This window comes from Colletotrichum siamense (genome assembly GCF_013390195.1).
Source record: "Colletotrichum siamense strain Cg363 chromosome Unknown KSG_Cg363_contig04, whole genome shotgun sequence".
In the NCBI taxonomy this organism is placed as follows: Eukaryota; Fungi; Ascomycota; class Sordariomycetes; order Glomerellales; family Glomerellaceae; genus Colletotrichum; species Colletotrichum siamense.
The window spans coordinates 1650656-1663849 of NW_023501017.1; the positions used below are offsets into that span (position 1 = coordinate 1650656).

The 13194-nt window shown below is 50.2% G+C and overlaps 4 protein-coding genes across 4 annotated transcripts; 2 read left to right on the forward strand and 2 right to left on the reverse strand.

Moving 5' to 3' along the window:
• Window positions 1-5189: 5189 nt before the first annotated feature.
• On the forward strand, window positions 5190-5857 carry CGCS363_v006390 (uncharacterized protein; the record flags this gene model as incomplete). Its single annotated transcript, XM_036638239.1, has 3 exons — window positions 5190-5267; window positions 5318-5584; window positions 5624-5857. The coding sequence occupies 3 exons, from the start codon at window positions 5190-5192 to the stop codon at window positions 5855-5857; spliced, it is 579 nt and encodes a 192-aa protein (XP_036495556.1).
• A 324-nt stretch (window positions 5858-6181) lies between these two features.
• On the reverse strand, window positions 6182-7810 carry egl2 (Endoglucanase EG-II; the record flags this gene model as incomplete). The annotated part of the gene is made up of 5 exons (XM_036638240.1): window positions 6182-6748; window positions 6814-7427; window positions 7479-7593; window positions 7649-7690; window positions 7757-7810. The coding sequence occupies 5 exons, from the start codon at window positions 7808-7810 to the stop codon at window positions 6182-6184; spliced, it is 1392 nt and encodes a 463-aa protein (XP_036495557.1).
• A 2235-nt stretch (window positions 7811-10045) lies between these two features.
• CGCS363_v006392 (uncharacterized protein) lies at window positions 10046-10882 on the forward strand (the record flags this gene model as incomplete). Its single annotated transcript, XM_036638241.1, has 1 exon — window positions 10046-10882. One exon carries the CDS (start codon window positions 10046-10048, stop codon window positions 10880-10882), a length of 837 nt encoding a protein of 278 aa, XP_036495558.1.
• A 219-nt stretch (window positions 10883-11101) lies between these two features.
• Window positions 11102-12730, reverse strand: LSDX1-3 (Lignostilbene-alpha,beta-dioxygenase isozyme I; the record flags this gene model as incomplete). The annotated part of the gene is made up of 1 exon (XM_036638242.1): window positions 11102-12730. One exon carries the CDS (start codon window positions 12728-12730, stop codon window positions 11102-11104), a length of 1629 nt encoding a protein of 542 aa, XP_036495559.1.
• Window positions 12731-13194: the final 464 nt, after the last annotated feature.

Genomic DNA, 13194 nt, shown 5'->3' on the forward strand with positions numbered 1-13194 from the left:
GGTTGATGAAATGACAGAATACGAAGGTCAGTCCCACGAATACTCTTCGTGACTTCCGCCGATACATATCCCCACTGAGTCTAACATCTATATAGAGTGTATACAGGGTTTCCGGAGTCAAGAAAGATATCAATATGGAATACCCGACGCATCCCCAGAAACCAATGATTGGCTTTGGAGCCATCGGCAATTTTTGAAATGGAAAGACTGCGGCGGTCTACTCTGGATTCGCGGCAAACCAGGAAGTGGCAAATCAGTTTTGGCCAAATCGATCAAGAAGAGCCTCCTTCGGTTAATACCGCCCATTCAGAGAGACACATCGGCACATTGTCCCATAGTTTACAGCTGGTTTTACACTTCAAGGGAGTCGTCAAGTGACAGACAGCATGCGGCGATGCTGAGATCCCTCATTCGGAAAATCTTGGAGGAGAGCATCTCAATGTTTTGCACGATACGACATCAGCATCGATCCTTGATTTCCAACTACGGTCGTCCATATTTATGGGACTTCAATACTCTTCAAGCGATTCTTGAATTGCTCTTGTCAGATTCAACTACTCCGGACATAGTAGCCGTCATAGACGGTCTAGATGAACCTGAGGACGATCGAATACACGGCCCATCAAGATCATCTGTTTTGGACATGTTACTAAGAATAACTGCCAAGTCGCCAAGGCGAGTTCGGACAGTCTTGCTCAGCAGACCTACACCCGAAATCATGAGCAGGCTCCGCCATACAAGGATATATCGCATTGTTACAGAGCAACATAACCATGTCGACATATCAGTCCTGATCGAAAGTGGCATCCGGAGGCTCAATATAAATCCTAACAGCTTCAACACCGAGGAAGAAGATATGCGCCAATTACACAGCACATCCAATCATTCAATGTCACATCCACAAACAGGATATATGAATGATCTTCAGAAATATCTCAGCGACAAGGCACGCGGTGTCATTCTCTGGGTGGTCTTGGTCTTTGAACAGCTTGAGACGCTTTTCAGAAGCAGCTACGGCTTCACAATGAGTGATGTGAAAATATCACTTGACAAGTCACTTGCATTGAAACAGTTCTTTTTGCACGTCCAGCCCCAAAACTTTCATGATCCCCAAGCTCGTCATCATCTTCTGAATGCCAGAAAGTTTCTTTCATGGATAGTCGGCTCGCGGAACAGAACAGAACTTCAACTCCGTGAGCTGTGGGAAGCAGTAGCGATTCCCATACCCGAAGACAGTATTAATGGCCGTTCGCAGTTCTACAACACCGATGTGTCTGCTAGAACCATAAACGACCGGAGATTTCAAATTTGGGGTGACTGGGAGAAGTTCTCTCGAATTATCTTTCGTCATTGCGGATTTCTAGTGGAAATCGTGCCGGCAAACGGATTGATATCTCAATCTGCAATTCACGGCACTAGAGTCGACCCATCCGAAATTTCCTCTGCGTGGGTAGCTCAGCTATTTCATGATACTATCGGCACACTTCTTCAAAGCAGAGAAGTAAGCGGACAATTTTTCATCGACGCTAACGCCGCCAACGCAATGGTGCAGTCAGTATCTCACCAATATCTTGGTCTTGCCGTGCCGCAGCTGAATGCCCCTCCTATTCTGACACCAAATACTGAAGGCAGCAGGGGAGCACTGGACGCCATTTTGACGTCCTCTAGAACGTCCGATGGTAGAGCTCTCGGCCTTTTAGCAACGAATGCCCTTTGGAAAGCAAGGCCAATGCTTCGATTTGCTCTGGAAATGGTCATGCAGAATTGTGCCCTTGATTCAATGATGGATACTCTGGCAAATGTCGATCGAGGCCCAATGAGCCCAGACCATCGTCTGGTTGTCTGCTGGTCCGCAGATCTCTGCTTCACGCCGGACACTTCCAAGACAGAGATCCGCACAATCGTGCTTACTTTCTGCCTTTCCGGTAGACACGACATTCTTGAAGCCATATCTCGACAAGTACAGAACTTCAAAGAAAACTACCGGTATGAATGCGGTCAAAGATTTGAGTTCAGCAGATTTGTGGAGATCATCAAAGCCGTCATCGAATGTGTAGGGCATTTGAATTCTACTCATCTTAAAGCTTGCACCGATCGCAGTTGCTGTCTTGGGTGGCTTTGCATCCAACGGAACCATCTATCTGATAACGATTTGAAGGAAGATGCCATCAAAGCTGGTATTCGCAACCTTAATGAAGTTTTCATGGTGGACGCAGGTGCGGGAGCTTTACCCGGAAACATCACTCGCCTCGGCAGTGGCGTTTTCAGCTCTGACCAGACTGGATCAATTATGCGAGCCGTCCATGAAGCAGTGAATTTAGCAAAACAATACTCAGCGTATCACAGGTGGGATTTGGAGGAGCGCTTCTCACACTCCTCAGCCTTCTCAGAAGGCAACGAATTCCCTCAAGATCAAAGCAACGGGAAGTAGACACATGACACGTCGCAATTAGCATGCAATTGCAAAGCAGGTCAATAGAAATGAAAGGCTTCAAGGCCATTTGTCAGCTATGCTACAAATTACTAGCAAACAAAAATATGCGTCATGCACCCGAACCTTCAGGTACAACGTACCATAGAGATTCGACTGTCTCTTCCATGGACATGAAGGAAGCAATAAACTTCGCAATTCATGTTTGTTGCATATCTGCCTATTATAGTCACATGTAAAAAGTAAAGGCTAAGGGAGTGTAGGTAGGCTTGAGAATCTCTTGGCAGTCTCTAGATAGGCAGCAGGTTGCCGAAGCTGTTTCCAGAGCCAAGATGCGAAATTCAGCCGGAGCATATTGATGAGCACCGTCGCTAGAAGTTTCGCACTATCTCGGAATGGCCGTCTGTTGACCTGTCACTTATAGGGCTGGATCATGACCCCCACCTATGTACCTATGGGCCAACCGCCCTTCCAGGGTGCTGTCTGGGAATAGCGGCATGCCAGCGGGATCAGCCGCTGCCGAAAGATTAAGCGATAGAGATGAGCGGGGCGCCATGAGTATCTTGGTAGCAGGATGGGTGATAGAATAGAACCCCGATCTGCTTGGGATTCTTGTGAACCTCCTCCTTTTCCCTAGATATTCCATCTTATCATCGATTTGTCGCCCTCGTGCTGATGGAACTCCTTGACCCGTCATCGTACAGTGTGCCGAAGAAGCCACATGAAGCTGACAGACGTGCGTTTCTTACGTCCGGTTGAATGGGACCCTTAGAATCGTGTAGCCTCTATCAAATCATTACCAAGACCGCTACTGAGTAATAATTACGCGAAGCCGAGACCGAAGAAAAGAGCAGTACACGGGACCAATTCTGCGCACGGTGGAACTTGACCTTTTTCCCTTCCCCTGGAATGGAGATTCAGCTTAACAAGGCGCCCTATTCATATCGAACTGGCAATGACGGCAGAAGGCACGCCATGATACTGAGAATTCATCGGATACTGACTTGACACGCCCCGGGATGGACGGGAACTAGTCTTTATCAGTCCACAGGGGCATGCCGTCACTTGTCATGACTCTGGGTGCACAGACTCTCTGAAGGTCCCGGTGTTGGCGCAGTGCAACACACACAGGGAGAGGGAGCGAATGAATATACGCGTATCCCAGCAATGGGACCAGTGGGTTTCTTAACAAAGTTTAAGCTGTTGGTTGCCAGAATTCATCCCATTGTCTCTCTGGGCGGGGATCCACCTTAGATTGCTTCCCACTTCAGCTGTCACAGATTTAGAATGCCATCGATCATGACTCCAGTCGTACATCGACCAAAACTCTTCTTCGACTTTGACACTCACTGCAGTTCTTCGCATTAGCCTTGAGGCAAGCAAGAAACAGCGCGAGAATTTCCGCACATATCCCGACTTTACTTCGCATAATTCGTTCTAGGGTCAAAGCTGCATCCAATGTGTGAAGATGCCCCCATCTGGTTCCCTGAGTCACAAACCTGTCACTAACCTACAAGTGAGTCGCCAGGCATGAATTGACTTCGGCGGGGCCGTTCCCCCATGTTCTAAAATCAGTACAGGATATTCTGGTTGTGTTCCTAATCCACAGGACCCCCGCACTACCCCTAAGAGACATTCTGACTGGATAGACTGCATAGTACTCTTGGCTCAAGAAGGCTAAGTTAGGGAAAACCACCCAGTCATCAAGGGCTCTGCCCAGTAGGACACCCTGCTTCAGCGGATTACGACTTTAATGAGATTGCTTGTACGGTTGGCAACTCATGCTATCCATGGAGTATGTCATAGATGGCAATCAGCCAGTATATAATATTTGGACTCTGTTCGCATTTTAGAGTTACCTCGATGCCCCAAACAACCGTCACTCATTTCTTTTTGCCTTCGAGCAGCTCTCGCGCAGCTACCACCTAATATCTGACCATATTTTCACTATAAAGTGATATAGTGTATTAAAGTGTACTTTTTAGAAACTCTGCTAGTATATAGGCTACTTTTATAACTACCCCCCTTCTCTTCTCCCTTCTTTTCCCCCTTTACTTCTTACTCCCTAATTAGTTTTAATAATTAAAGAGGATTATAGTAATTACTATAATTACTTTATTTTTATATTTTTTAAATTTATTTAACTTATTAAGTTTATCTTAAACCTCTTTTATTTTCTTATTATGTCTAAGCTTTTTATAAAAATTCTTTTACTCCTATTTATAAGTATTAATACTTTTAATATTACTAGATTTAGAGAAGAAATATATAGTAATTTAGTAAATAAATATTTAATAGTAATATTTATTTTTAGATTTATTTAAGGATTTAATATTAAAATTTATATTATTAATATTATTTTAGAGCTCTTATTTATACTTTTTTATAAGAATAATAAAGTTAATTTTCTATTTTATTTTTTAATTTATTAATTTAGTAATAAGTATTTTAATAAATTTAATTATAATAAGTTAATTTTATTAGGAATAGTTAATAAGTAAAGGAAGACTTATATTCTTCTTTCTATATAATTTTATATAGTAAATTATTTATAAACTATTAAAGTTATTAATAATATTCTTATAAACTTAGATTAAAACTTTCTTAGTTATTATAAATAGTATTATAATATATAGTAAGTATCTATTAAAGTATAAATAGAATTTTTATAGTGTAGTATAAACCTCTATAAATTGGATATAGCTAGGCTTAAAGGGTAGAAGATAATATCTGACTATATTCAATCTTTTAGCTTAATATGCTTTTCCAACACCTTTGCGCTTTTCTGCTCGCGGTCATTCCGCTGACCTCCGCGGCAGTTATCCGTCCGTTCGCCGTGAGTACTCATCAGCTCTAACCGACAACCGGTCGCTGACAGAAACACAGAAAAACAACGCCTACTGGGTGGACGTCACAAAGTCTCGAGGCGGCCAGGTGTGGGACTTTGCCGTCTACGGCGACGGGTACGCCAAATTCGACGACGACGGCGACCGCAAGAACCTCGACTACGTGGAGGTCGACACCACGGCCAAGCGCCTGACCGTCCACAACGCCCAGAACGCGTTCGACACCACCAAGCCGCGTCTCAAGATGCGCGAGGTCCTCAAGGAGTGCTGGACGATGACATCCCTTCAGCCGGCCGAGCTGAAGGAAGTGGCGGCCACCTGGATCTAAAACGACGACATGAACAAGGCCCTCGCGGACTGCCGCACGGAGTTGAACAAGGGCCCCAGGGGGAATTTCGAGGTGTCGGCTACGGACGGCGGCAGCGCTCAGCAGGCATGCTGGGCCAGGCTCGGAAAGACCATCTTTGCCGCTTCCATCACGGGCGCTATTGCGGACTTCGACATCAACAAGAAACTTGTCAAGATGGAGGTGACAAACTCGTGGACAGGAGATGACCTCCTCTTTACTTTCTCTGCTTAATGGGTGATGGCGGCCAACGTATAGCGACCCATAAAACAAGACCAAGAGGTCTGCGGTAGAGATTCCTGGAGCAGTTTTCAGGTAGTTGCAATATACCCAACAGACCCTTTCACCCGTATCCGCTGCTCGTATCATGATCTTTGTCTCCTCGTCGACGGAAAGACTGTCTTCTCATCAGAGCACTGTGGACATTGGCAAATCTTGCCTCGCTTATGTTTGTTGTCGCATTTGACGGCGACGAAGAAATGAACCACATCTGCGTGCCTGGCATCATAGACACAAAATATAAGAACAATGTTTTGAATATTTTTAAACTTGGTATCTTTACAACAACATTGCCACCGCCAAACCGAAGCCAACCAGGCTTCCCATAGCATCAACCCGAGCGCCAGCCGCAGTAGGCAGCGACGGCGTGCTCGTCGTAGTCGTTCCATTACGGCCACGAGTCCCGGTGGGAGCAGGCGGTGTCGGGGTCGACGTGTCAATCAACAAAGTTGTCGGCACGGTCATGACAGTAGTCGGAGGCAGGATAGCCGAGCCATCATCACTGGTAACCGGCGCGGCGGTGGGAGCCGAGGTAGGCGCCGAGTCCGGAGCGGAGATCGGGACGGATGCGGGCACTGAGCTCGGGGCCGCACTCGGCTTCGCAGAGGCTGCCGGCTTTGAAGGCTGGGCCGAGACAGGCGTTGTCACGTTCAGCTCGGTATTCCACGTCGCAAGAACGCACTGCTTCATGAGGTCGTTGTCCGTGTAGCTGTTGCCGGACTTCTTCGGCGTCAAGCTGAGGACGTAGTCGGTGCCGAAGCTGCCGGCGGCCCACCCGACGAGGCCAATGAACACGTCCGAGTTCTGGTTGATGAAGGTGTTCTGCGCGCAGAAAGCCGTGAAGCACTGATGTCCGTCAGCCCTATGCTCTCGGTTGCGTCGATCATACGGGAACATCATCTGAAACTTACCGAAGAATCACTCGAGGCTCCTGTCTCGCTGACCAGCCCCTTGCGGCCCTTGGACCGCAGATACTCAGCAACAGTCCTGAAACTCTCCACATTATCCGTCGTGCACGGCTTGTGCGTGCCGCTGTTGTCCTCGTCCAGGTACTTGTGCACGTCGATGATGAGGTTGTCGGTAGTCCCGTCCGGGTTCGTGATGGCCGTCAACGCATCCGCGCTGCCGCTGCTGACGAGGAACTCGGCCGAGTTGAAGTTGGTGCCGGGCAGCAGGATCATCTGCTTCGTTGCGCCGGCTCCGCGAATCGCCGTGACGACCTTCTGGCAAGTCGCCGCCCAGATCTTGACGTCGAGGTCGTGAGGCTCGTTCATGAGCTCGAAGACGACCTTCTCATTGTCCTTGTACTTCGTCGCCAGCTGCGTCCATAGAGACACGAACTGGTCGTCCGTCGGTCCTCCCTGTCCGATGATACCACCGTTCCATCGCGCAAAGTTGTGGATATCGAGCATGCAGTAGGCGCCGGTCGCGAGGCACTTTTGCATTACTTGATCGTATTTGCCCAGGTTGCCGGCGTTGAGGGTGCCTCCGAGCTGGTTGTTGACGAGAAACTGCCAGCCGACGGCTGAATGGTGTTAGTGGGATGATCATCCACGGCAGACTCGAGGGTGCATACGCAGGCGGAACATGTTGAGCTTGTCATCGTTGGCAAAGTGATTCATCTGGCCCTCGCCATCACCGCCGCCGAGAGAGCTGAGAGGCAGCTGGGTCTTGCCGGTAGGGCAGCTTCCCTATCATGGATCGTCAGCATCTATCATCACCGCCAGCCCTGACATCATAACTTACATCGATCTCACAACCAAAGTCACCACCGGATATCGCAACTCCCTAAAAGCCAAAGCATTAGATGTCATCCCATGTCTCGCAGATCATATGACTTGCCAAGAACTGCACCCTGGCGACCGCCGCCGCCGCCAACCCCAAAAGCGTGAATGTCTTCGAGACCATATTCGAACCTGAGCGAATGAAAAGAAGCGAATGTGAAAGTAGACGGTTACTGGGTAACCAAAAAGAAGGGATTCAATCCGAAGAATGAAAAGAAAAGAAACAGCGCGTGGCCTAGAAGAAGCGAAGGTACAGACGCAAAAGGGGCCTTGGTGTTGCAGCAAACTCCCAAAAGGAGAACCAGAGGTTGTTCGCAAACGGGACGGGCGGCGAGCCGCATTACATATTTCTCTCCTTGCCCCTCGGTGGGATGACCATGGAACACCCACGCACAAGAATCGATCACAGGAAAAGTGCTCGTGCACCCAAGAATAGCAGCTTCCATACGACCATCATTTGCTGACGGGGACGGCAGAGAGTGGATATTGTTGGCTCCTGTCCCCCAATCGTGCGCACCCGGGCTGAGCGAACAGAGAGAGAAAAGCCAAGCCCTAGGCATGCCATCTGATTGATGGTCGTTTCTGTGCGACAGATTCATGCGGCGAGCGCCACGAAGCCCGGTCGGGCGAGGGCCTGCATCAGACGGTGGGAGTTTCATGTGCGGGCACCAAAGCCAGGGGATCCCGCGGGTCCTTCCCCAGGGCGAATACCACCTTAGCAAGTCGAAAGAAGACCAGACTAGACCTTTTTCTCTCTCTTCTGCACTGACGGGTTGCCGAAGCAGTGGCACACTGCCCACATTGTGTGGAAATCAAGCGATTGGCGATGGGGCTCGCGGGGGATTCGACGCCATGGATGGATCTTGGGGACGGTCTTGAGCCTTGGCCGGAGAGTGCGACTTCAAGCAGGTTAGATCATGAGCTGCGGGAGAGCGAAAAGATGTGCCTAGAGGCGCTGGGGTCTCGGGCTGGCCGGGGTGCGGCAGGACGACCCGCCGGTGCGGCGAGTCGAGCGTTCCAAGTCAACGGTTTGCAATTGAATGCGGCTTGGATTTGATTGCCGCGAATGGAAGTTGCAAACGGCGTCAGCCCCAATGCGCCACTTCAATGTCACTGTGATTTGAAGGACGATGGGCGATCAATCGACGATGTTCATGCTGAGCGCGCGATGGGCTCAGCTGAGTCAGTGACAGAAGAGCAAGAACATGAGCCCAGAGACGGTTGAATCAACAAACGGCAGGCGATTCTCGGCCCGATGGCGTTGGTCGTATTGCTCGGGATGTTTGCTTCATGATCATGAGCGACGTCACACGGCAGTACCGCGAAGTGACCTTGCGTTCATCGTAACCTCTTGTCATGGATACGTCTTCTTGTCAGCTCCATTCTGGCACGAGCCTGAAATGCAACGGCGCAGGCACTGATGACTAGATTGCGGGTGTTGGTCGACATCCAGGGGCAGCCCAGCAAGCCACGAGAGCCTCTAAAACTAGGGCGCCGCCGCTAGAGAGGGTTCAAAGACACACATGGCGTTAAAAATGTCCGTGGCAGCCGACACATCGTTACGCTTGTTGGGTTCCTCTGCTTTGTCTCGCAACAGCTCGTATTGAAGACTGTAACGGCGCCGTTTGTGGCCTTCGAGAAAGTGACCTGTTGTGCTGTGCTGTGTTGCCAGAGAGAGAACTCTCCGCGTCCGAGGCGTTCGGGAAACTTTGCCGACGCGTGTCCCAACGGCTCGAACCCCCTGGCATGCAATCAACGCCAGACCGAATGAGAAGATCTTGATCGTCTGATGAAAAGAAAAAAATCTTCCGAAACTAGGGGCACCGACGGGATGGGTGCAGTTGATCCTGATGGATGGATTCGTCGAGAAGACGCCCAAAGCGGCAATGATGAAGGGGAATGGCGGGCACGTCGCAGGTGAAGCAATCTTGCCTGGTCAGACATTTCCTCAAGCCACACGATGACCCCTCCATCTCTTGATTAGTAAGTCATTTCCGGTGTCTTTCAAGATGCAGGCCCACTTGGCGTTTGAGGTTTCTGTTTCTGTTGTTCATTCATGTTGAGATGTTTCCCATCTTCGAACCTTGCAGATGCCAAGAGACCATTTCTTTCAAGTACTCTTCAGCAGAATTATGTTGTCCTTCGTAAGGATCACCGATAGCGGACTGCATCCTTCTCGTCGCAATGATTGTCTCCAATGGTATCATAGTGGGGCGCGCGGGGAACGTGATGAACGCAAAGATAAATACCAGATGAAAGTAGCATGATGACTTCATGTATTAGGAACAACGTCAATTCGCATATTCTTCGACTGTCATCAAGAGCTAAACTCAACAGTCTTCAAATCAAACATCTCAAAATGGCTTCCTCAAAGCAGAACCCGCCCCTCCTTGATCATATCGTCATCCTCTTACCCCACCAAGTCCTCGCCAACCTCCCACCCTGGCTCTCGGACGAATTCACCATCCTGACCGGCGGCCGCCATGCCGATGGCCGCACTGAAAACAAGCTCGTAATTTTCGCCGACGGGACGTACCTGGAGCTCATCTCCTTCGTCGAGGGTATCAGCCCGGAAGAACGGCTTAAGCACAAGTGGGGCGCAAAGAAGGATGGAACCATCATCGACTGGGCCTACTCTCTCGTCGACGAGTCTGGCTTCTCTGCGATCCAAGAGCGAGTGAGCGCCGCGCAATCCCTGGCATCGTACGACGACCCCGTCCCGGGCGGCCGGATCAGACCGGACGGCGAGGAGCTGAAGTGGGCCGTTGCGCTGCCCGGGCCGGAGGGAAAAGTGGAGCGGGGCGAGTTACCGTTCTGGTGCTTTGACCGGACGCCGCGCAAGTTGCGGGTGCCGGACCATGTCGAAAAGAATGTGACGCATCCCAGCCACGCACTGGGAGTTCACTCGGTTGAGGTTGATGTCAGCAGTGAGGACTTCAAGAAGGCGTATGCTGGTATTATCGGACAGCCCGGGCAGGGAGAGAATGGCGGCACGTGGGCATTTGACGTTCCGATTCGCCAGTTCGAGGACCCCAGACATATTCAAGTGACTGTTTCTGAAGGGAAGTCACTTGAGGGATCTATTCGTCTGGCGTTGTACACCGCTAAGGGCACAGAGAAACGCGAAATTCGTGGAGATCTCGGAGCCGGCGTGTCAGTGAAGATCGATCTGATCCCAGTCTCTGGTAGTGCTTGATTATTATACAGAGGTACTTGGAAACTCAAATTCACGACTAAACTGACTATCAATACACTGTTCCATGATGCATACCGCATCAAACTACGTCCCTCTAGCTGGCTCCGTCACCGCAATTCAACAGGGATCAGTCTTTTCAGCCCCTCCGACGACCACTCAATGCTGGCAATGGTGAAATATGTGATAAGTAATCGAAATTTGGAGTGAAATCATTGGCTTTTACCGCCCAGATAGAGCTCCAAGTCCGCTCACCTCCACCTTGTCATATGTTCTCACAAGGCTCGTGGTTCCCGGCCCGGATTCAACCCAATTTCCATGAACCTGGCCCTTGGTCTTGAACGGCAGTTGAACGATCGCCACGGGCTTCTCAAAGCTTCTGGTATCCAACACCACCAGCTCACTTCCGTCCACGTCATGATGATGAATCATCCCCAAGACCCAGCCGTCACCCTCGGGTGCTTCGTTCGACCGCGGGATGAAAATAGGCTCTTCCACGGTACAGTTCGGCCCGGGGTCAAACAGGATCTCCTTGTCTTCATGCTTTCCTGACTTACTCACGAGCATGTACCCGTTCAACCCCACGGGCAAAATTGGCGGAGCGGAAGATGCCTTGTTGGGCATGATGACAGGCAAAAAGATGTTGTTGTATGATTGCGTTTGGAATCGCTCATCAATGCGTGCCATCTCGCCCGGTAGGTCAACGATCACCGTGGGGTCAACCGTCTTGGTCTTCGTAGGCTGGCTCAAGTCAATGGACCACCGCACGTAATCAGCCTTCATATCTCCGAACGGGTTTCCCTCCGTAGGCGTGTCGAACATTGGAAAGGGGCTGTACATCATTCTCGAAGACTCCATGGAGATCTTGACGTTGTTCGCACCTTCATCCCACTCTTCCCAGGCTCCAGCAGTGTGCAGGAGCATGGCGTGCTCCCAGTGATACACGCGATACTCGCCGGGGCTCCAGCCTGCCGGCAGTCGACTTGACGCGCGTCGCGGAACAACCACGAAGGTTGCAGGGCGATCTCTCTTGTACTGCCAATGATGGCCTCCAGCCTTCATCTGAGTCTCGTCGGCATCGTACGGCCACAGGACTAGGATGATGAAGTTCTCCGTGATGGCACAGTCGTGTATGAAAGCCAGCCAAGGCGATTTCACCCACTGCTCGTCGCGGACTTTGCCCTCTTTGTCGAGGGTGTAGATTACAATGTCGTCCGTGCAAAGCCCTTTAGCTTCGTAACCGAACACAACCAGCTCGTTGGTATACGGATCAAACTTTGGGTGCGCAGAGAATGTCAAGCCTGGGGACTTGAACGGGTCGTAACCCAGGGTTTCGAGGGTGTTGGGGTCGATCTCATACGGCAGCGCCGATTCCTTGAGGGCCAGGAGCTTGCCTGCCCAGAAGACAAGGTTTGTGTTGGCTGTTGAGTCGATGGCAGCCCGAACACATGGGTGGTGAGAGAAAGGATTACGGTAAAGACCGAAGAGTCGCTTTTTGGCATGCCTTTCCAGTCGAAGACGCTCAGTGTCGACGTATCGTATCTTCAAGTCGACACGACCGTCTTGAATCCGGAACGCGCAGACATTACCGTCCCCCTCAATAGGTGGGTTTTCTTCGGGAGGAGGATAGAAAGGATCCACGAGGATACGGTAGAAGGTGCCGCTGAGTTGGCTGGGGATCTTCCCAAAGACGGGGAGATCTTCGACCTCGCCCTCAAAACGTCCTTTGACGCCGTGATCTGATGGTCTCAAATGATGAGACCAAGCTGATTCGAGGCCAAAGACCTTGTTGGCACTGTTGGCACCGTTGACACCATTGGCACCGTTGGCTTTCTGGTGTTTTTGTTCCATGATAGAGAAAGTTGTCCAAACTTAACTTGGGGTAACAAGATAGTTGCAATGATTACGAGAATTCGATGAGGCTTGATGAACCAGCGGGATGCTTCGAAAACAAGCTGGAGATCGTACTGACAACCTCATCACCAGAGCTGGACAGCGCTTTTCTTTTATGCTTCATCTTACAGCAACCATCTACATCACCACAACCGCCCAGTGAGACGCCGCGGATTTCTCATCAGCAGTCTCAAGGCCGTCAAAAAACATCCGGATCCGAACTTCATGTTTGTAACCAAGACTCAGTTCTTTCTGACCCGGCCTCCAAGCCAGCTAGCATAAGGCCGTGCGCAACTGCCGTAGTCAAATGCCGTTTCATTCCTAGTCGTGATCTCCAGGACGCGGGGGCAATTGCACAAAGACTTGCCGTTCCGTCTCAAGTTGAGAAGGTGTAGGTCGGCGACCTGCGGCCATGACTAGTG